The sequence below is a fragment of the Micrasema longulum genome, unplaced genomic scaffold, assembly GCF_059751315.1.
Source record: "Micrasema longulum isolate JH-2025_06_02 unplaced genomic scaffold, ASM5975131v1 h1tg002040l, whole genome shotgun sequence".
In the NCBI taxonomy this organism is placed as follows: domain Eukaryota; kingdom Metazoa; phylum Arthropoda; class Insecta; order Trichoptera; family Brachycentridae; genus Micrasema; species Micrasema longulum.
In genome coordinates this window covers 221,306-246,883 of record NW_028279208.1, presented here as the reverse complement: position 1 = coordinate 246,883, position 25,578 = coordinate 221,306, and the positions used below count along the sequence as shown (strand labels likewise).

The following is a 25,578-nucleotide window of genomic DNA, read 5'->3' as shown; positions in this document are numbered from 1 at the left end:
GTCGTTCATTCGTTCTACGTGACCAAACCATCTCAGAGACCCTATCTTAATCTTATCAATTATACTTGACTCAGATTTACACTCTCACCTGATTTCATGATTCGTAACCCCGTCATACGTTGATTTCCCACACATTCGTCTAGAAGATCACAAATATATATATATCAAAGAAAAATACCAATGTATCAGGAAAGACGAAGGAAGTATTGAGAACGTGGAAGTCTAGGTATTTAGGGGGCTTATGGATATAATGCTGATGTAGACTAAATGATTTGAACTTATCAGATTCTTGACACTTTAAATTGGCATGTTGTGTAAATTGCTCATGGAAAGAATGTTTGAAAACCGAGTTATGGAAAAGAAAGGCAAAGTTAGTATTCATATGTAATGTATTCCTTTGACTCCTTAAGTGCATACAGAATACACAATATTTTTATTTCCCACAGGAAATATTTTAGATTTGAATGTCTTGATTTACCTTTTCAAGCTAAACCTTGAGCAATCGAAGAAGAACTGCTTGGTAATCAGTTATGTTGTAAGAACCAATGGTTTTTTATAAATGAAGACAAAAAAAAGAATTTCCATCTGTGCATAAAGTTAAATTTGATGTTTCCTTTTAAATTATTTATTGTTTATTATTATTATTATCCATCCATTTGCTCTACGTGACCAAACCATCTCAGAAACCCTTTCTTAATCTTATCAATTATACTTGACTCAGATTTACACTCTCGCCTGATTTCATGCTTCGTAACCCTGTCATACATTGATTTCCTACACATTTGTCTAAAAGATCGTATTTCAACCGCGTTCACTCGGTTTTCATCCTTCCTCTGCCAGTTCCATGTTTCACTTCCATACATAAGTGTTGGGACTAAAACTCAGTTGTGCACTGCCAGTTTAGTTTCTGCCACAAGTTGGTAATTCGTTTTACTAGTTATGAGATATTATACTTGTAAATAAAAACCTCATCCCGAATCAACAATTCAAATAAAATCGCAAATTTACTTTTTAAACAAAGATTATTTGACGCCATTTGTGAAAACGTACCATTTTTCCAAAAAAATCGTAGTCATGTACTTATTTTTTTTCAAGCAAATCAACAGGCTTATAAAAACCCTAACAGATTGGCATTAATTAGTATATGTCGTATGATGACACTAATCTTAACAGTCTTAAAATCTATTTAAATTTACAAAGGTATAATTATGGCATAATCTAGGCGGACACGGTAAGTGTGTCATCGAGAAAAAGGAGTGACAACACCGCTTGCTTCTTGAATGCTTGCCTTTGCTGTAGAAACACATCGACAGTACAGATATTGTGTTCACTGTTCTGAGGGTCCTTATGCCAAAAACCCGATGATATACTATACAACAGAAATACATTTCTATGTTTGAATTTTAATAATTAATTATCCAATCATTTATTAATAAATTGTCAATTTTTTAGTTATATTTATTTATTATATTATATACAGAATGTTCTTTAAACCCTGTCACATCCGAAACCACAATGATCAGTATGAGCAAGAAAACATATTGGCATATTGAAATATTTTTTTAGAACGACTAAAATCTTTAAAAAAAAATATAGAAAAATAACAAATGGTTGCTTACTTCTGCAAGGGAGAAACGAGGAGGGGGAGGGGGGAGTCTGATATACCGTCGACCGCACGGCCGCGCCCCCCTCACTTCTGCCCTGCAGAAGAAAGTAACTATTTGTTTTTTTTAAATATATTTTTCTTCGTTCTAAAGATATATTTTTTAATATGCTTAAATGTCTTCTTGCCTATACTGATCATCGTGGTTTTGGATGTGACAGCGTTTAAAGAACACCCTGATTATTATTTTATAACAATAATTATGAGGTTTACTTTTAAATAGGCATAAAAATATTAGTACAATTTTAATGAGTACTCAAAAAACTTTTTTCATAAAAAACGCTTATTTTTTAAAAAATCATTACATGGCCTTTTTTGTTACTAAACCTCCCTATCCCAGAACGTCCCGACGAGACCCTAGCCAAATATGGCAACCCCACTCATAAGCCAGTCTTAAATATTTAATAAAATCGTTTCGCGATGTCATTAAGGTACCTGAATGCATTTACCTCCTCGTTTTATTGGAGTGGGGGGCACTCAGGTACTGTCAATTTAAAAAGAAGGCTTCAAGTTAGTCTTGACCGCCGTTCAAAACTGGTAACATCGGACCGCGTTTACTTCGAAATATTGATTTAAATTACCAAGTGAATATGTTACTTTAATTTAAACTATCTAATTAGAACATAAATAAATTATCATAACGAATATAAATTATAACACTTAAGTAATAATATCTAATTCATATTTTAAAATACGTGTATAAATTCGTTGCATTTGACATTTAAAACTAGTAACATCGGACCGGGTTCAAATTGCTAAATGCTTACAAAAATAATAACCCTAATCTAAACCATCAAGTTGAAAATTAAAATAATCCAATTAATGATAGTAGACTTCTAGACTATATTCCTTTCTCTAAAATGTTCTTCATCTCTGTTTTAATATATTAATATTGATACCTCCCAAGGGGGCTGAACCCAGTTATTGTTTACAAAAGTTTGGACCAACTACAAATATTGTCAGCCGTAGCCTAGTATGTAAGTGAAATAATTCATTCAGAATCTCACCTGCATCAATGAAGGTTTAAGCTTTTTAACTTTACAAAAATCAACTGATGGGCGAATTAAAAGAATATAGATATTTAAACACAAGAAGAGTGATAAATATTACAGTGTGTAAAGTGGTCACTTAGACTAGCCAATGACAAGTCATAAGCCCATTAAATGTCTAGACTTCTATATTTCCTTGGATAAAATGTTCTTCATCTCTGTTGTAAAACATTAATAAAACAATTATAAAACAATGACTTTGATTTTTCGTAAAAAAAATGCGTAAAATATTAATAGTTTTTGTGTGTATTTTTTTTATAAACTTCCATTTCATATAATTTTTATAGTTAAAGTTAACTAACAACAGGGATGGAGAACACTTTAGAGAAGGGAATATAGAAGTCTGGGCATGAACAGGGCTTATGGTTCTAATTTGTTGTTCTTGATGACTCCCTAGGGGGTGAAATCCAGTCTTTTGTCTACAAACATATGAACAAACTCAAAATATTGTAGAAAAAAAATGTATTTGATTTAATTTTTTTTCATCATGCCATTCATAACGACACAATAATATTACGAAACGATCTTTTTTATTTTGATGGTGAGTTTCATGTAAACTTTTAGTTTTTTCAAACATTTTTTAGAAAATCGACATGTAAAGCGAAAAATTTAAGGGTAGCAACGAGTTTTGTTCTTGCAAACGAACTTTTTAGCTTCTTTAAAATATTGCATTTAAAGTTAGTTTATTTATTAACTTAAGAGTTATTTTTTATTTCAACTATTCATTTTACAAAACATTTTTCTCATAGAATGGATTATGCAATTTGAAAGTGATTTTTTTATTGTAATTTAAGAATCTGATTATATAATGATATTTTTCGCACGACTCAGGTCAGGGAACCTCTCTCCAAAGTGGTCATTGACGTTGGAAGGACCCGACATGACACGTGAAAAAGAAGAAAACATTATTTTTATTTTTAAAAATTAGTACTATAAATAGTACTATAAATGCGTTAATATGTGGAAGCGAAGTTCGTATTAAAAGATTAAGTGATGCGTCTTTCTATCCTCATTCCCTACTTATTCAGAAAAACGGCGTAATGATAGAAGTAGTCGTGGAATACCACATCGGACCGGTTACTAAAATACGTACTTATTTATCTATAAAATACATAGATTGTTGTAATTTGTCGTTGCAGTAAAGTACGGTAGTTCACGCAATTACTTGAAAATAAATGTATTTTAGTGATGGTATCTGATGACCGGAAGTGATTAAAAGTGTGATTGAAATATTTTTTATTTATTTATTAATTTTAAAATTATAATTTAATATTTGTTGAGAAACAAGTCTCAACTCGGTGGGAAAAAATGCGTTGGGCTAAGGATTTTGATGAAGAGTGATTATAACACGCCACTGGCTAGAGTCGCCCATACGGAGAAAAACAATTATACAATTATTAACTACGAATTTAGCCACATATAACACCAATACAACGGGCCGTTTGTTACACGTTTGTTGTTAAACTAAAAACCAAACTAAAGTATGTTCATTATTACAAGAATTTCCAAATAAACGAACCAGCCGCGTCATATCCGACAGAAAATAGCCTATTTCATACATTTCTCCTTAATCTAAATGGTTCGGAAAAATTATAGTGGATCGACATTTATTGGATTAATTTGTACCTACCTGTTTAAATTTTATAAAATTTATTTTTTTCGTTATTTTTTTATAAAACTCCAAAGTTCATGGTTTTAATAAAAATGTCGATAAAAACGCCTCGGTAATTATATTTTTTTTAATATTAGCGTTCTTATAATTTACCTAAATATTTAAATTTTGGTGACCGTTTTCAACGAGTTATAAATAACTCATATTAGAAAACAAAAATCAAGTTGGAGTAGAGTGGGGTTCGAACCTCGGACCTCTGATCCGTGAGTCCGCAACACTAGCCACGGGACCACAATCCGATTAAATAATATTGTAAAACTTAACAAAAGAGATTTTAATAATAATTTTATCAAAATCATTATTTAAATTTAGCAAGTACTCTCAGGTAAAAATCCTGCAAAAGGAAATCGACCGGAGTATTGCGTTTGTCGGGCATTAAATAAATACATAATTGTAAAACAATAAATTTCGATCCATCGTATTGTATTTTATCATGCCTTGTAGATTTCGACCGTGGTGTAAAATGGGCCAATCATGCGATGTCACGCAGTGGGTTCGTGGTTTGCACGTGTACAGCGGTCCAGTCTCCGTGAATGTACGTTAGGACTATCTAAAAACCCTTTAAAGCGCCCAGTTCAATCTTTCGTCTTCGGACGTGCGGTATAGAAATATAAAAACTATTTTTGAAAAACAAAAAATGTACCGACACAGAAAAGTTCATTCTGATACTCTTTCTAAAAAAAAACAACCAAACCGGTTCAGATTTGTGGTGCGGAAAACGTGACAGCGAAACGTCGATTTTGTCGATTTTAGTTATGCATAAGTAGTCCGACTTGCAGTCGTCTTTTTCGCACAGTATCGGGGAGGCATTTGCGAGAGAGTGACAAAAAAAACAACTTTTAAATATTCATTTATCAAAATTAAAATTCTGCGCCGCATATTATTTTAACGGGTTTGACCATTCAATGTCAGTTCTGCGAACTTTTTGACCTCAGTATTCCCTTCTCAAAAAAATTACCCATCAGGGTTTTAACGTCTATTGATAAAAAAATAAATTGTTAGGTCCTTTTTTACAATGTGTTCCTTTAGCTTTTTTCTTAAGTACCTACGTGGATAACTGTGATGCACTTGGATTTCAATATTTTCGATTGAGAGAACAGGTTTTTTAAACTTTTAGTTTGTATATTTATACTTCATCAATATCTTCAAATATGTCGAAAACATCAGCATCTCCCTCGGTAAAAATATTGCAAAATTACAAAGAAATATATTTTCTTACTAAGCATCCAAAGATTACACATGATCCGAACGGGGGGACCAGGCGCCTACTTGTATATGGCATCAGGAGAATAAAACGTTGGAAGTGTTTTTTTTTTTTGCACCACAACAGACCAGGAGGCCCAATTACAGTGGTGAATTACATCACATAACACCCAGGCTTGATAAAAATCACATTTAATTTTTGTGTTCTCACCGGGAACCTTCTGTGTGAGTCAAGCGTCAAGCGTCTTGATCACTACACCACGGAGGCCGCCGTGACATGACATAACATGAAAAATTATGGCCTTGCAATAATTTATTCATGTTTTCGCATACAAATATTTTACTCATTCGTGTATTTTATTCATTTTTGTAAGTTTGCCAAATGCTTATGTACATAAAGTGAAATTGACCCTTGTATTATTTACGTATTTTTTTTTTGCTTCAATGTAAAAAATAAAAAAAAACACCTTTTTGAAACCTTAAAAACAAAAACAGGAAAATGCTTCTTTCTATTATTTTCACGATTACACAAAATATAGGGAAAATAGCTTTAATATAACTCAAGTTATCGAATTAAAATCGGTCTATGGGGGATTCGAATCCCCTCCTTAGGTCTGGTAAGGTTAATGAATAAGTTCATTGACTTTTTTTTAATAGACTATTAAAATAAGGTAAAAATAAATAATTTTGTTTTTATGTATCCCATTATCATCGTTATTTTATTTTTTATATTTTGTTTTTTTTATTACACCGCCGCGCTGTGACGTCGTGAGTTCAAATCGATTAGTTTTCCTGACATTTGAAAAAAGAACCCCGTACCTTAAAAATAGTTCATTGTCTATTCTTGGTACGTGTTTACCTAAAACGTAAATAAAATTACGTTTCAAAGTTGTTTATTTTTATTATTTCTTTCATACATTTTCGAAAAACTATAATATTTTTACGTGGTAAAATAAAGTTACGTATTCGATACATGTGGTAAAAAATATGCTGCATTTAAAGTTTTAAGATGTGAAATAATGTTACAAATTCTATTTTTATGGTTAAATAATGTTACATAGTTATTCTTTTTAGTTAGAGGTGAAATAACGTCACATATTTGTTTAGTTTAATTAGTAAAATAATGCTACATAGATATTAGCTTTGGTGAAAGGTAAAAAAATATTACATGGATATTCGTTTTATTAGGACGTAAAATCTAACATTTTTCGATTTTTACAATAATAGAATTACTAAGAATCAGGAATGGAATGTTTTATCGACATATATTTTTAGATGGAAAAAGTATTTTTTAATTTAGGTGGTGAATGAATGTCATTTTTTTAAAAGTAATAAAATAATGCTCGAATAAAAAATTAATTGAATACAGTTAACCGTACTAAGTAACAAGTGAATAAATAAGTTATCATGTCACAAGTGAAGTTTACTATCAATGGAAAGAAATATTCAGGTAAGCAGCTACTGTTCGTATAATATTTATTTATTTATTTGACGGACTTATGCAGTCTATTCTAACTTCTTATAATAAATACAGGTACTAATAAAATAAAATATAACTAAATAAAATTAAAGAAAGGACAAATAAAATACTACTTCCAGACGAGATCCGGTCTATTTTAGTGATTTTTTAAATCTATAAAGACTTACACCAAAAAAGCCCAGATCTTTTTTTGAGTTTACAATACGACACAATCGGGACATTGGTTCATGCAAGTCATAGTTTGTGCCGTGTTGATCAAGAAACAGCACATTATTATTTCGCAACCGGCGGATTGGAACATTGAATGCCACTTGTTCCAGTGACGATGGTACATCAATTAAGCCATTTAGTAAATTAAACATAAATATGGAGTCAATGTTATTTCTACGTTTTTTTAGACTTGAGATTTTTAACATTGGCTCCATTTCTCCGTAAGTGTAGCCTCCCCTCTCGAGGCCAATCATCCATGCTACTTTTCTAAGCAAACGATGTTGCACCGATTCGATATGATTTATATGGCCACATAGAAGGGAGACCAGATCACGGATGCATATTCAACAAGTGAGCAATATAGTGTTTTAACCGTGAACATATTTGTAAAGTCACTAGATGTCCTGTTAACAAAACCCAAGAGTTTTTGTGACTTGTTAATCATAGTATCAATATGTTTATTAAAGGTATATTTACATTCCGTGAAAACTCCGAGGTCCTTAATAGACGTGACTACATTTAAATTAATATTATCTATTTTGTAATCAAAGGAGATAGGTTTTTCATTGTATAAAAATACATTATTTTACATTTTTCAATATTTAATTCTAGATAGCATCACATTTTAAACGAATCGATATTTGACTAAAGCAGCAAACAGTCATTTGTATTTTGAATTATTTTAAGAATATTATTGTCGATCACAAAGAGCCAAAAACGAGTAAAGGAGAATACATTTGCTACATCGTTAATGAACAAATTAAAAAGAAGGGGTGCCAGATGAGTACCCTGGGGTACACCTGATGTAACATCGATACTTGCTGATAAACAGTTCCCAAACCTAACCTTTGCTGTCTTCCACATATATAAGATATTGTTGTGTATGGTGATCTATATTGGATAACTCTTCTTTATTTATTTGAATCTTCTAGTTCAAATAATAAGAACTTAACTGGACTTATTGCTAAAAGCAATATCGTTCAGCCAACCAAAAAACAGACTGGTCAAAAGAAGATTTGGTCAAAAATTTCTACTGAAAAACGAAAATTCAAATCCAAAGACAAATGCAATCATGAAAAAAACCTAAATAATTAAAAAATAACAACAAATTTTTAAGGGGGTTTGAGGTTTGCAAATATTAACTTAAATAAAAGTCTGTGCTGGCGCTATCGAGATAATAATTTATTTTTTTATTTTATTAGGTAAACAAACAGTATGTACACAAATATTGCCAATTTTTTTTTTATATTAGTGTAAGAAACTCATGCACACACCAAAAAAATTTTTTACACTTAATACAATAATTTAAATTATGTTCAATATAATAAATGTAAATGAAACGAAATTAAAAAATATGTTTATAATAATAAAGTTAAATATCTGCTTCTCTCAAGATTTCTATAATTTTTGACCTAAATTCACATATGTACATTGTCACAAAAAATATCAGCCTCGGTAAATATATTGTTATATTGGTCGCATATCTAGGTATTGTAGATTGTTCAAAATAGTTTGTTGACGCATTTACAGTGTAAAACAGAAGATTTTGTCTTGTCGGTCTAGATGGCACACGGAATGGAAGTCTTTCAAGAAGGTTAGGAGAATCAATTTTATTATTTATTAATTTGAATAAAAATAACTGGTCTAACATTATTATTCGGTTTTTAAGAAAGTTTATTCCATGGTACTGCATACTTTCAGCATGATTGGAGAGCTTAGTGTTTAACCGGTAGTCGACCTGCTTAAATTTTTTTGTCGGACTCTTTCTAGTCTATTAATACTTCCATAATCGTAACACCCATCCGGAACATAAGAAATTATATTCTGCAAAATGGCTAACTTCTCAATATATTTCTCATTGACCTGGAAAAATTACTTCCTATCCAATTCTCATGTATAAGTTTTAAGAAAAATTCAAAATATTCTAGTAACAAATATTTTTTGAAAGTACTGTTTGGTGTCATTTTCTCCTTACATTTGGTGTGACAATATATTTAATAACAAGTGTTATTATGAATGGAAATAAAAAACATGTATTTGCATCAATATTATAAATATTTACTAAGCAATCTTATTTTCTCATGTTTGCTGACAACACCAAATTATTTTTAAATGTTAAGTTAGAAAATAATTGTTTGGAACTACAAAACAGCCTAAATAAACTAACGCAAAACTGTTTCCTGTTGTTTCGTTATTTCGTTCACTAGAAATAACCATAAAATTATTTTCAACTATGAAATAAACGGTAATTGTCTTGTCCGGAAAAACGAGCTGAGAAATTTAGGCGTGGTTATAGTAGAAAAATTCTCCGTAAATAAGGCTTACAGAAACTTGAGCTTTATTATACGCACCACTCAAACTATTCAAAAGAACCGCATCCCTCAAAATGCATACGTTCGCAGCAAACTTGAGTTGTCTGGAGTCCTCGATGTACAATTTATATATCACAACTAGATTGGATACAGAATAGATTCCTTAAACTTTTGGATCGTTAATTTCACACTTATTTTAACTCGCGCGAAGACTATTTTTTTCTTTCATAGTTTAAATACCCTTACTAAACGTAGAAGCATTTCTAATCTGTCTTTTCTCTTCAATTTTTAATGTCGATAGTCCTTATCTCTTAGAGCGTATTTCAATAAATTATTCCGTAAAGTTAACACGACTAGTAATTTTTTTTATAATCCATTTCCAAAAAAAATGTTCAAAATTCGTTTATTTATCTTAGCTGCTCCAAATTTAACTTACTTTAAAAGTAACAATAATAAATAGCGGATTTTTGTGAAAAATCACCTCAAGGGCGCTTTACAAGGACTTTTACAATTGTTTACTTAAACTTACATTCTAACTAAGCTAAATTGACATATTACCTTTTCTGATTTTAAATTGAGGGTATGATAAACTAAAGAAGTAAAATTTTAGTTGGGATCTGAACTGACTGGGACTGTCGATGATTCGTAAGTTTGAAGGCAATTGGTTCCAGGCAAAGGGGCCGGCAACGGCAAAAACACGATCTCCCAACCTAGTGTTTGGGGAACGCCGGATTTCGACAAGTTTTCCTCTGCCTGGATCAAATGCTGACCCAAGTGTTTATTTTCTTTGACGTGTATTTTCTCTAAAACAAAGGTATTATAGGTATTTTGGAGTCATTTCATGAAGGAATTTGAATACTATCCAGCAAAGCTTGTATTTAATTCTCTCTGGGCTTTTCAACCAGTGCAAATCTCGAAGATGTTGTAAAATGTGAAAATATTTTTTTACTTCCGTAATAAGCCTTGATACTGTTTTGTCCCCATTTAGATATTTTTAATACAAAATTTGTGACTTTAATAAAAACTTTTTGAAACACTCTAAAATGAAACATTTGTCAGTGTGTAATAAGTGTGTGTACCTTCAATTATGTTCATGTTATTATAAATTTTTAATCGGTCAACTATATTATGAAAATCCCTCTCCTCCATTCCTCCACTATATTTTCTCATCTCTAGGCCTTCTTGCTCTCCTTTTTTCTCGTCTCATGTAATTTTTTTTTTCTCTTTACTGTGTAACGTGTACATTTATGAAAAACTTGAACTGGTTGTATGTACTGATTTTTACAAAACAATTTTTGTTTTTCCCAAATATTTTTTTTTTTAATTCTCAGCAAAAATAACTCCGAATTAAATATCCGAGTAATCATAACTCGATCGGATTTTGTTTGCACGGTGATTCGGAAACAATCCAGTTGGTTTTTGAAACTGATTATTTTTAATGAAACTGGTTATTTCGATAACCCCTTATTCTGATAATCGGTAATTCGTGTCGTAAAAACGAAGTAAAAATAATAACGGCTTTAAATGTATTATTTATCAGTTTTCTGTTCCCGTAATCGACATAAAGGCACTGAACTTGGCATTGTTTCAAAAATAAAAGTGTAATAGTGAAAGTCGTAGCGAACTGTACAATAATAGCCAAAACTGATCACTTTCACTTTCACACCGTTCGTACGAATTTCGACAACTTGGTCTCAACTCATTAAAATTACAATTACTTACAAATTGTGATCTTTATCAAGTGCGAAATCGTCAGGCGCACGATCGTTCAATATTTTTTCGCCAGCCTATAAGTATTCATATGGAATCTTGCCACATTGAAAAACGAAATATTTTGCTTTCACAAACATAGAAAGATATCAATGAGTTTGATCGTTTGGCCCATTTCAGACGATCGATCGTAAGAATCCGCACGACACGATAAAATTACAAATAGTGGATTTATTTCTGTTAGAAGAGTATAGGTCTAGATTTAAAGAAACTTTACCTTCCTGGCTCCAAAATTTTTTAATCAACTTCCGGCAGCCATAAAAAACTCCACAAGTGCCAATGTATTTAAGAAAAATGTTTGCAATTGGTTGCTGCACATCGATAGGGACGAGGTTGTCAATTTTTTTTAAGTTCGAGATTAGCATTTAGCAAAAATTTACAAATCTACTTTCCTTCCATACTTTTACTTTTATTTTATTTTTATAGATCTTGATATTTTTATATATTTTTGTATAATTTAATTTAGTGCGTACTATTATTCGGCATATGATTTATTGCTCCTATTTCTTATATTTATTACTATAGTATTGAGTGAGTTTCTAGAAAACAAATCTCAATTATCATTTCAATTGTGTTTTATATATATATTATTTTTTTGTTGATTTCAATGATACTCTTATTTCGTTTTTTTTTAAATACTACTATATTTTACTATTATTTGTTGATTTTAATGATACCATTCTTTTGTATATTTGATTATGTGTGATTATTAATTTGAATAGTTTATATTTTAAAAATTATTTCTGATTATCTTTTTTGCATTATATTCTTTGGAATTTTATTATTTATAACATTTGCTTTTTTTTCTAGATTGTTATTCTATGTCATTATAATTTGATTTAATTAATTTTACTATGTATTTTTATTGTTATTTATTTCGGCTTGACACGGGCATAACCTAAAAAGCCTGAATAAGTTCATTCATATTTAAACTGGCGTTATTTTGAATGAATAAATAAATAAAATGAATGATGAGGCGCGCCAAGATGTCCCTAATTTGTTGATGGATTATCCCGTTTTCAGCTTAGAGCGAATGATGAAAAAAAAAAAAGATTTTGGTTTGTAATTTTATAGCTTGGATATACCGAATTAGTATGTATAATGTTTTTTAAAAATATTTTTACTATTTTCGAAGATATGGCGATTTAAAAAAAATAAAGAAATTTGCGCTGGACCTTTATTTTCGCCCGTCGCTAGCGGTCCGCAGGCGCAATACCTTTCCCGACAGAAGTGTGTTTTTTTACAAATTTTTGTAATTCTGCATTGATTGGTGTTTCCCTTTTCCCAGTATCTTCCATCGACACGGATACATCGCTGAACAGCTTCCTCAGAAACCATGCCAACCTTCGAGGAACCAAGGCCATGTGTCACGAGGGCGGCTGCGGTGTATGTGTGGTGTCCGTCAAGGCTGCACATCCTGTCTCCAAACAAATGGAAACTTTCTCAGTCAACTCTGTAAGTTCATATACAAAGATAATTATACGTATTTTTTTATTGAAATTCAAGATGACTGATATATAAAATCAAACATTTTGAATAACCAGTGACTGATTCATCACTTTCGCGACCGAAGCTGGTATATCTTCTACATATAAAAATGAATGTAAAAAAGTTTGTCCTTTATAGACTCTACCGGATCAATTTACATGCGATATTTTGCAAAATAATCTAATTTACGTAACTTAGGTTTGTAAATAATAGTATCTCTTATATGTTCATCAGAAAAAAAGTTAGGAGGGAATATTTATGTGTTTTTCATCAAACTTCCAGGGTTGCATTCGACTGAAATGTATATTCCAAAAAATACGTAGAATGTTGTTTTTTTTGTATACTAAAAAAAAGGTATTTTAACGTTTGCAAACATCAATTATTTCTTATGGCTACTGAATTTATTAATTAATTTCCTTACAATTTCTTAATTTCTACATATCAACTTATGTTAGTTAAAATTATTTCTTTTCAACTGACATTTGATACATTTTTGAAAAACGGATTCTTACGCAAAATGCACCACTGTTGGTAAGTAGCGTATAGTTTTGCATATGCAAAAAGAATTCTTTATTTGAAAATTAATTACTTTATGTTTTGGAATTCAACCACGAGCAAGTATAGGTACCTAATCAAACTCAATATTTGAATATTAATAATTTTTAGTTTTAGAATTCAATCATAAACAAGTACCTAAGTACCTACATATCAATTAAAAGTCTTTTCCCTTTTATCCGGACAGTTTTGCACGCTTTCAGGGCACAGTAATTTATTTTTTATTATTATTTATTTATTGACAAACTTTATTTTAAATCTCCACATCTCCATATTCCGAGCGAACTGTGTCTTATGTCATCGAACCTTAGGGTATATTTTAAGCATCAGACCACTTGCTAGAAACCTGTCAATTAAAAATGAACGATGACGCGAAAAAAATAGCCTTTAAGATGTGTCAAGTTAAATTTTTTATTTTGTATACTTGACCATAACTTATGGTACATTTAAATGTTCGTATTGTTATCATTTTTAAATAAACACTGAAATCATTTATGTTCAGCAAATTAAAATAAATATTACGTATGTACATAATGAATCAAATAAATTAATTGGATAGACATTGATTTTAAAAATATTTTGGTTTTAATCGAGGTTTTCCCAGAGCACAAATTATATCTTACCTAAAACTCGTACGACTTTTGCTCAGAGATATCTATATTTTATCGCACCGAAAGCATTTAATATTTTAGAAGAGCATATTAAGCACTCGGGGACAATAAACTATTTTCAAGAAAGGAGTTAAGGACTGGATTAGAGTGAGGGATTTGAGTGGGAAACTCCTTGATGGTTTAACGAATATTTGAGTTTTCTCTTTACCATATTGATGTGTCATATATATATATATATATATATATATATATATATTTTAATGTTATTATGTTTCTGACCTAATACAATATTTGTGATGATTTGCTCGTATGTCTGTGTCCAACTAATTACTCGTTCCAACTCAACACGGGACTTTTAGTCCCATGGAGTCGTCTCAAAAAATGTGTAATAAAATACTTATAAGTAAAAAAAATAAATGAAACATGGAAAGAATTATATGTGTTACAATGCAAAATGTTTATAGCATAAACTGATTATTGATCACTAAAACCAGCCAACACAAGGTCGCAAGATTACTGAAACCAGACAACATAAGGTCATAAGTCGCGAGACATGTTAAATATCGAGACTCGGGATGCTAGTAACCAAATTTCGATAACTTACTCTAAGGGGTTTCTTGAGGATCGAGAAAGCGTTGCTAGCAAGTAATTAACCTGCTGGTTGCTAGCCGATTTTGCCCTCAGTTAATTTAAGAAGATTTTCGTGTTACCTTATTTACTTAGGCTATTGTGATCTATAAGTGTTTGGTGATACAGAGATAGTATGTTTTGTATTCATTGAAATAAAAAGATTAATAAATAGTATGTTATGATGTGATTTATTTGCTACATTCACAATTTGGTATACGAATTATCGTTAGCATTAAATAGTCTAGAAGTCTCGAAAAGTCGTGAAATTAAGAGACTCGCTCTTCGAGGCTCGTCCAAGTCTCGAGATAAATTCGTGTGGAGACTGGAAGACCCAGCCGCAAGTAATAGTTATCTTTAGACTTTCCATTTCGCTCTAGAATAATTTCTCTGCCTTTGCCGGTATTGAGATATTTATTAACTTTTTGATTCTATTTCAGTAATCTGATATTGTTATTTTAGTGCTTGGTGTCCGTTTTATCATGTCACGATTGGGAGATCACGACCGTGGAGGGAATTGGACATAGAGGCCAGTTCCATCCCATTCAAGAGAGATTGGCCAAGTTCAATGGGACACAGTGCGGATATTGCAGTCCCGGTTGGGTCATGAGCATGTTTTGGTAAGGCTAAACTTAAATGTAAATAATCTAGTATAGATTTTACAATATCAATGTTATATAGCACTTTAAACTTTGTTTATTGATCAAAATCAGAAATCGAAGTGTCGCAATTAAAAAATATTTCTTAAATCTTTTTGATATTGATAATTATTATTATTATTATTATTATTATTTTTATTTTTTTTAATTTAAATTTTATTGATAAACCCTTACGGGTTACATACATTTAACAAAATGTTTTCACTTTTTAAATTCACATTCTACTGTTAATAATAATATTTTTAACATTTTTTGTAAAGGTTGTCTGAGTCTTTTGTTTAGTTTTGTCTGGTAGTTTATTGTATAATTTCAGTCCATGGTTTATAAGTCTCGATTGTCCTTTTCTCGTTTTAAAAGATTGTATATGATATTTTTCTGATATTCTCGTATTGTGTTCATGTTTAGTACAATTTTTTTCAAGTTTTAATTCTTCGTCTACAATTACATCAGTGGCTAATTTAATGTAGTTTATACAAGATGGTGTTTTATGTTTCTTATACAATAATGGTTTCTTTTTATTTCGGATGTATTAATTTGTATGATATTATGTATTGTCAAAAAAATGTTTTTTCTTATGTACGGTCCCAAATGAGTTTCTAATAACTCCTGGGAGTATAATATGTAATTTTTGTATTATATGTTTTATTAATAATAAAAATAAAAAAAATTGAAAAATTTGGTTAAAAAAATAAGAATAAAATTACATAGAGCGTGAAGTCACATAAATTAACACAGAAAGCAGCCAGCCATAGAAAAGTGAAACTAAGATAATAGCACCTTTGTGAGAAGAGAGAAATATCAAATCTACACAACAGTTGGAATGTTTTTGACTTTGACAAATGATTAACAATGAATACATTTGTTTTTTTTGGTATCACAAACAAGAATCTTATAATATGTTTGAACAGTATAAATGAATTTTAAAGTACCGTAAGATTTTTCTAGTCCTGTGGGTGATTTATGCAAATTAAGAAATTCCGTTTTTGTGATTGACACTATTTTCAGAAGGTGATTTTTACAGTTTTTTGTATGAAAGCGGTCTGGCTGTTTTTAGCAGAACATAGAATTGACCTTACTGTACCCGATAACACTAAAACCTCATTTTTTCAAAGTTGTGGACTGGATGCTTTTTGCATAACTACGTTCAATTATAATAAAGTTTCTACCTATCTAATAGAGTAAAACCTAGTGATTAGAGAGAGAGTTCGTTTTCATTCATTTTTCCTTAAAATGAGGTATTATAGTCTAAAAGAAACATAATTTTCTACTGCATGGAGCTTAGTAGCTCAATCACAAATAACTACCGACGTGCTTAAAACTTGCTAAGCATTTGAGCAATCACAATGAAAAATAATGAACATGCTTAAGTTATCGCAGTCATAAGTCGACGCGTGTGTAATCTCTAAGTCAACGCTTGTGTCGGTTTGTTTTTTGTTTTCCTCGTAAATAAAGTACAGTTCACTGGCAAAAAATCGGCGTTTACTATAAAAATTAATACAATATATTGCATTTACAAAATAGTAAGGAGTATTTAATACAAAAAAGTTAAAATTAAATTACATTTACTATGGCGACTGCTTTTCTTGACATTTGGCTAACCGCTGGCTAAATGCAATAAGTAGCTTGATAAATAATAAATAAATAAATGAAAATAGCAGTTTTAGAATATTTTCCATATTTACACCGGTGAAATTCAAATACTTGATTGCGCAGCAGTATTATACGTCGCGAAAGGTATATATTTTTAATATTAGGTGACCGCGGATGTTGCATTGTGATCGCGATTTCATTTTGGGGGCCATTTTCAACGAGCTTTAAATAACTCACCGTTGTAAAATAGGAATCAAGTTGGGGTAAAGTGGGATTCGAACCACGGACCATTGAGCCGTGAGTTCGATACACTAGCCACGGCACCACAACCCAATTTGATTTTAAAAACCATTAATTGAATAGATATTACATATTTCGTATAACATGTCAATGTGTGTTGTATCGAACCAACAATCATTTTTAATCTTCTTGGGTCTCAGTAAAACATATTTTAACATAAAAAGATAACATGCACAAAATACCCAAAGGAGCAAGTTTGGCTTGAAAAAGTATATGACGGAATAAATTTATGTTTAAGTGACACGAAAGTCATACATAAATACGTATTTGTAAGTGTGGGCACTTTTTTATTCGCTTTATAATTAAATTCTCGAAGTTTTTTTAAGAATTCCGATTTCACAAAGCAATCGAGATGACCACTCGACTATTATCGAGTGGGTGACATAATTTCACGTCTTTCCTGCATGAGGCCCCAGGTGTTATAATGGTCCTAAGCTATGTAAATGGTATTTGATAAACTACAATACTTAGGTAATTTTGCACTGCAATTATCGGTAATTATAAACTTAACAACGGAACTATTCAATTAGCCCATTATCAAAATAATCGTAGACTTTTAGGATTATATTTCCGTGAAATTTAAACAATTACTCAAAAATAATCTAAAAAAACTATTTATGTATTATTATTATTACCTCAAGAACAACAATAATAAATATAGGTTTCAGCTCTTTAACTTCACAAACATCAACAGATGAAAGAATTGAAGGAATATAGATGTTCGATGTACGTACGTTGCCTAGTATGTAGGTGAAATAATTCAATTAGATGAATCTCACCAGCATAAATAAAGGTTTCAGCTCTTTAACTTCACAAACATCAACAGATGAAAGAATGAAAGGAATATAGATGTTCAAATATGGGCAGAAGTGAATGTTACATGTAAAGTGGCCACTTAAACCAGCCATTGACAGGTCATAAGCCCTGTAGATGCCTAGACTCCTATATTACCTTATCTTCAATGTTCTTCATCTGTGTTGTAACATGTTAATATAAACAGCTCCCCGAGGAGTTGAATCCAGTCCTTGTCTACAAAAATTTGGACAAACTCAAAATATTGTTAAAATAAAAAAGCTAGACACTAATGTGCAAATTTATTTATTTAATTTACTGTTCTAACATAAAATTATTACATTGATGTAAAGTTACTTTGACTGTCGAACAGTCAAATTTGAATGAAATGCCAAAAAAAAATGTACAATGTTTTCGAGTCATAAACTAAGATCGAAAAAATAAGAGAATATATTATCGTTGTAGGTTTATATATATTATATTTTAACAATTTTATATTTTTCGTGTCTAATTATTATATTACGAATACTGTTCACTGAATTTTTATCACGAAAGAAATATATATTATCAGAATGGTGAATATGTAAGTTAAAATAGATTTTTATTATATCATCACCCTAACTTTGAAAAGTCCATAAATGGTTGGAAATTATATTTGGGTCTTTTCTTTTCGGACTTTGAATAATTTAAATGTGTGTAAACCTTTGATATCCATACTGTCGTTAAAAGTAGTCATCACGCGCCATTGTTCTTGGACTTTGCAACAATGGTGATTGGACTCATAAAGGTAATAAACCAAAATCAGTGATCGAACATCCCATTTCCAAGCAAACAAAAACGTTTTTTTTCCGAATACCTTAGCCTTGTACTTGACACGTAAGGCTACTAAATACAGGGTCCAAATAATTTTTTTTTTAAATAAAAAAACTTTAATATCCGTAGTGTTGCATATAAATATATGTTGTAAAAATAACTTCGCTACAATTTGGCTACCGAAGTAAAAACTATTTTTACCTTTTGTTTTTATATCGGGCCGGATGGATTTTTGCTGCGGTGTGAAAACGCCTTACAAATTTTACAAGTTAGGCCGATGATATATTTGAATGAATTTTTGTTCAATTTCTAATAATACATTTTTCAGCTTGCAAGAGGACAACCCAAACATGACAATGAAGGAAATAGAAAATTCTTTTGCTGGTAACCTCTGTCGCTGTACCGGATATCGTTCAATCTGCGACGCGTTCAAGTCCTTTGCCAAGGACGCTGATCCAAAACTTCTGCAGAAGGTCAAAGACATCGAAGACCTTTCTTCTTTGAGCTTGTGCCAGAAAACGGGATCATTGTGTACCAAGACTTGTGATGACTATTCTGTGGAGGGGTTCTGTATGATTGATGCAGACATTCCGTGTGATAAAGATACTCTTGAGCCCATTAGACTAAAGTTATCGAAAGGAGAGTCAAAGTGGTACAAAGTGTACAAGATACAGGATATTCTTAATATATTCGGCAAAGAAGGGATCAACTCTTACATGCTCGTCGTTGGCAATACTGCTCAAGGTAAGATTTATTTTGATTTATTTATTATGATATTTATATATTTTTCTTTTAGTTTTAATTCTTTTAAATTTAATGCAACTGCAGCCATCATCGGTACATTTTCCTCTTTTTTACAAGGTCTTTAGCAACCTTTTTTAACTATGCATAATACGATATTTGTGGGGGGTCAAAGTCCATTTATCGATGACACACATAGGTGCCAAACGATTTTACTTGCATAATAGAGAAACGACCCAAGAAGCAAGTCAGCGTTTTATATTGAATACAATATATCATATTCTACAAGAGCAACACTATTGCACATAAGACATCCGTCCACATAAGAGCAACGCCCTGAAGTACATTAACTTCATTCCCGCCATAGAGGCATAAAGAACGATGGAACCCGGCCCACAAAGAGACCACAAGGCGTGGTAACGCCAGTTAGCCCAACCAACTGTTACTCTCGCGCTTCACAACAAAGTTCCGTGTATTAATTCGCCATGTCATAAATGCTCATTGAACGCAAACTTCGTTTATTCCGTCCGCCTCCAACTGGGGTAGGAACTCCAACACTCAACAACAAGCTAAATCCTATGTGTGTATGGTATTTCATGAGAAGGGGTGTCTTCTATAGTTTGTCTTCAAAATACGAGGGGAGATTCAAAAGTAATCTACCTAGGTGTCAAGAAAGACTTACGGATTTTAAAAATTGTTTTTCGATGTAATCTCTTTCTAGAGCCATACATTTACTCCACTTCGCAGGGAACGCGTTAATATGAAAAAAAATCAACTTCTGGTCTTGAAAAAACGTCGAAACTGCGCACTTGACTTTATCATTCCCCGAATATCTCCGTCTCCTTAGGTCTTTTTTCAAGTGTCGAAAGAAATAAAAATCACAAGGGGCCAGATTTGGACTGTAGGGGGATGATTAAATTATTTTAACCCCAATTCAGTCACAGCAGCCCTAGCAATGCGGGACTTGACTTCCCCTGTCGCTTCTCCAGTATTGCCGCCTTCAGTTTTTTTTTAAACACTAGCTTAGTAAGGCCTTGTGATCGTCTCCTTGTGGGGAAGGTAATTAATCGATCTCAAACCTCCATTATCCCAGGATATGGTTGCCATAATCTTCCCGGCGGACAGTTGAGTCCGAAATTTCTTGGGCAGAGAAGAACCCTTATGTTTCCACTGCATTGACTCTTGTTTTGTTTCCGGATCCCAATGGTGAATCCAAGTTTCATCATTTGTCACTATTTGAGACAAAAAAGCTTCGCCGCCTTCCTCAAATAGGTCGAAATTTTCTTTTGAAAACTGAACCCGTCGTTCCTTCTGGAAAAGTGTCAGCATTCTTGGAACCCACTTCGCGCTGACCTTATTCATCCCTAAATGTTCATGTAAGATTCTGAAAACTGATGATTCTGAAACCCTACATTTATGAGCTAATTAAAAAGCTTTTGAACGTTGGTCTTGCATCACATTTTTTTCTATTTTTGCCACTATTTCGGGCGATGTTGCTGGCTTTCCACTGCGCGGGTCATCTTCAATGGACTCACGACCCTACTTAAACTGCTTAGCTCAATATTTTACTGTGTAATAAAAAGGTGAAGAGTTACCTATGCTGCAATTATACGCTCACTTATTTGCTCTGGTCAATTCCCTTCCTTTACTAAAAATTCGATGACAGCACGATGCTTTAAACTCGTTTTATCCATTTTTACCGCACCTTGATGCACTCAGCGATTAATTATTCCAAGAGCTTACGCGTGACTGAACTAAACTGAAGTGGCCTGACACGACAAGATATGTTGCAGCTTGCAACAACCTGCTCAACCCCGCACTACATATCTATCATAGCTAGGTAGATCAATTTTGAAGGTGCCCTCGTATGTTCTCATGGCGTACCATTTTCAAGAGAGGAGTTAAGCACTGGATTTTCCTTAGTGGGAGGGATTTGAGTGGAAAACTCCTTGATGGTTCTCCGAACGTTTGAGTTTACTGTTTACCATATTGATGTGCCATATTTTTTTTATGATTGTAATGTTTCTGATCCGATATAATATCGTATGTCTGTGTCAACGAAATGCTCGTCCCAACTCAACACAGGACTTTTACTCCCACGGGAATAGGACTTATGTCTCAAGTAATGTGTAATAAACAACCTATAAATAAATAAATAAATGGATAAATATGCCCAGCCGGATTGGCCTGCTCGTATCTTATTTATGTTTAGCGCGGCCTCATTACCAAATAGAAATTTTTTCTTCAACCAATAAAATAAAAGGTCTTATTAATAAATTTTAGTTTTAAAACGTATGCGAAAAAAAATCTGTGAATATCAATAATATTTTGTGATCCATAATATTATGTGCTAACGAAATATTTAAATTTTGATATTTTTATTCAAAATATTTTGTACTTCAGATTTTATTAATGTTTATTTATAATGTGTCCTCGGCACGGGTAACCCCAGTAGGGTCACATTATTTTTTTTATTAATATTAGTTTTTAATGGGAAAACAATTAATAAATAAATAGTGGAGCTGGGTAAAAGTAAAATACATTGTCTCATTCACCTAAACCAATATTGAATCAACTGCTCCCCAAATGTATAGTTTATGTTATGTTTTTGTTATTTTATTGTGCGTTTTTTAATATAAATAATATAGGAATACATGAATTAAATATTTTTAATTTTTTCGTTTTTACATAAACGGCATAAATTGCCTTTAACATTTATTGAACATAAATATGAAAAAAAAATACACATTTAAATACATCACAAAAAATTATAAAATTGCATAACTATAACAATAGTAACAAGTAAGTAAGTACACATAAGCAACCAAAAATATTAATGATATAAATACATAAATATGAAAAAACAGAAAAAGGGAAAACATTTTTAAAAATAAAGAAAAGTTTAAGAATAATATTGCGAGAGAAAAAAAGAGAAATGAGACTCGTTTTATAACTATCAAGTTCAGAACCAAATATATCAGCCTTGCCTTCATTCCGATTGCCATATCTATGGAGCCTAGGGATAGGCGAGTGCATGTGATAGTTGGTCCTAGAACTTGCATAACAAAAGGAGATCTGTGGCGGGTCTAGGTACACGGGAACATACCAACTCCAGCAAATCAATCAGAACGGTCAATTAATGAATCGATCACTTCACAAAGTAATATTAGGTCAGTCTATCAGAAAGTCTTAAAAGATTTGCCAAAGATAAAATTTGATTATAATTAAATAAAGCAGCTGAAATATGAAGTTTAAAAATAATATATTTTAAAAATTTCTTTTGGGCGCGCTCGAGTGAATCAGAATGTATACGATAATGGGGCGACCAGACTGGAGAAATATATTCTAAACGGCTTCTAACCAGGGAGCATAAATAAATAAAAAAACATAAATACCTAAAGTATAAAACTGTCTGAACATTTTGATAATTATCTCTGGATATTAAGTCTTCTTTGTATATTCTCACATAAAAAAATATATTAAAAAAAGTATATTGTTATATTTCCTCGGCACGGGTAACCCCCGTGAGGTCACATTATTTTTATTATTCATCATTGTTTAGTATGTGGAAAAAAAAGGAAAAGAAATGGACACTGGCTCTTAAACTGATAATTTATCGACAAAGTTCATGAAACATGCATTGTTATCGTTCATTAAATTAGTTTAATTTTATTGAAATATGTAAATTTGTTGCAACAGAGAGGGAAAATATTTTTGAGAAGAAAATATGGAAGTCTATGCATTTACAGGGTTTATAACATGTCATTGGCTGGTTTTATTATTTCACCCTCTTTTAGATCTAAATAACTCATTTGGAAGAAAATTGGACATACTCAAAACAATTATGTTTATCGAAATATATTTCAAGCTAGTTTTAAATATATTTCTAAATTCCAATTATGATTAGTTTTTAGATGTATAATTTTTGTCGGTATTCGTAGGATGTGATATTTCCCTATTGTTCGTTCTTCTAAATTTTATTTTATTTTGTTGAATACAAAGGTAGCTTATTTTAATCGAGATAATAAGTCTTTTATAAAAACATTCTGAAAATCGACACAACTAATTCTGTTTAATATTATTTCTAGGTGTTTATCATAGGAAAGAGAATCCTCGTGTGATGATTGATATAACAGGAGTGAGTGAACTCCGGAAATACACTCTGGGAGCAGATCTGGAGCTCGGAGCCAACATGACCCTGAATGAGATGATGCGAGTGTTTGAGAAGGTTTCCAAAGAAAACGATGATTTTCAGTACTTGGATAAAATGTACGAGCATATGGACCTTGTTGCACATATACCAGTTCGTAATGTAAGATTTTTCAATGTCATAATGTTACATTGCACGCCAACCCTAGGGTCAGAATTGCCAACCTCTATTGTCCAAGGGGTGGAGGCGGTGAACAGAGGAAGGGCGGATATTAAAATTTCAGTTCCCTTTTTCATAACGAAATTGCGCTGAACATGCAATTGGATTTTTTTTTATTTTAATCAAACCAAATGGCGCCCTTCTTGGACTTAATACGCTTGCCTGACACACGGAGGGTTCCGGATTCAATTTCCGGTAAGATGACAATAATTTAACGTATTTTTTCCTTCAGCCCGGTTGTTCTGTGCTACTCTTTACCAGTATAGTAAAGCATCTGGGCTTGTTCCAGTACAAAATAAAAAGAAAGCTAAAAAGTTAGTTTGCGAGTACAAAACTCGTTGCTACCCTTAAATTTTTCGCTTCATATGTCGATTTTCTAAAAAATGTTTGAAAAAACTAAAAGTTTGCATGAAACTCACCATCAAAATAAAAAAGATCGTTTCATAATATTATTGTGTCGTTATGAATGGCATGATGAAAAAAAAAAAGATTGAATGCATTTTTTTTCTACAATATTTTAAGTTTGTCCATATGTTTGTAAACAAAAGACTGGATTTCACCACCTAGGGAGTCATTAATATTGAAAAATTACAACAGGGATGGAGAACATTTAATGGAAGTCCAGGCATTTACAGGGCTTATGACCTGTCGTTGACTGGTTTAAGAGATCATATAATAACCACGTAAAGTAATAACAAGCAACTTTTTCAAATTCTTACTTTGTAGGAATATTAAATTACCTTTATTGATGTTTTAAATCTTGTGTTATTTTTTCTACATACAATTGCAGATTGGTTCCATCGGAGGAAATTTAAGCATTAAAAATCAACATAATGAATTCCAATCAGATCTTTTTTTGATCTTTGAAACAGTTGGAGCCACAATTACTATAAGTAAGTCCAATAATTTTATCAATATGTAATAATCAAATATTTTTCGTATACCAAATCGTAGACTTAGACACTGCTAATTATTGAGTTTTTATTTTGAAAATAATAACGCGTTTATAATACTTAGGACCGTATCCAAAGGAACGAATATTTGTCAAGCAATCGTGCTGATTTATTCAATACAAATAAACATTTATTCTGTAAAATATTTGGATTCTAAATTGTAGTTGTTTTATTATTGATCTTTTATTTTATTGTTATTTATTTAGTCTTTTATCTTAACGTTTTTTTATTAGCATATTTTCTGTCCTTTTATTTACACTTTTATATATATATTTTAATGTTTAAAAAATTTTTTTCGTCGTGTGAATTAAATTAAGAAATCCTTGCATTTTTGTGTTTGTATTCAATATTTTTTATTATTTTACCTTTAAACTTTGATTAATAATTATCTTACATTTCAATCGAGCCACATCGGCTCAGCGCTAACACTACTGTAGTGAAATAAAACAGGTATAAAACCAGTACAGAGGTTTTCAAGAGCTGTGGCGATGTGGCTCTTGGACCTTGAAACAAAGCATATAATTATTTTTTACTACGGATATGTATATCTGTTTATGTACTCGTACTATGAGATATGGTGAGCCGTGATAGCGGGGTGGTCCGTCGTCATTCGGGTGAATATAAAAATATTTGAGCGAATAATCGTGGATCATCTTGCTGTCGCTTTCTGCTATGCTGTCTGCAGGTGTGATACTTTACCGATACCACACCATACAGATAC

The 25,578-nt window shown here is 31.6% G+C and overlaps 1 protein-coding gene across 3 annotated transcripts in view; it reads left to right on the top strand.

Annotated features, from left to right (window-relative positions):
- The first annotated feature begins 2,176 nt into the window (after window positions 1-2,176).
- Window positions 2,177-25,578, top strand: part of LOC148273210 (uncharacterized) — a 38,431-nt gene continuing 15,029 nt past the window's right edge. For 2 of the 3 annotated variants that reach the window (XM_088239015.1, XM_088239017.1), the window contains exons 1-7: window positions 2,177-2,247; window positions 6,888-7,037; window positions 12,648-12,814; window positions 15,103-15,260; window positions 19,123-19,538; window positions 23,624-23,847; window positions 24,695-24,797. In XM_088239015.1, coding sequence (XP_088095141.1) covers window positions 6,995-7,037; window positions 12,648-12,814; window positions 15,103-15,260; window positions 19,123-19,538; window positions 23,624-23,847; window positions 24,695-24,797 — 1,111 coding nt within the window. In that variant the 5' untranslated portion in view covers window positions 2,177-2,247; window positions 6,888-6,994. Of the gene's footprint in view, window positions 2,248-6,862; window positions 7,038-12,647; window positions 12,815-15,102; window positions 15,261-19,122; window positions 19,539-23,623; window positions 23,848-24,694; window positions 24,798-25,578 lie in introns of all 3 variants that reach the window. The other variant, XM_088239016.1, reaches the window with a different exon arrangement.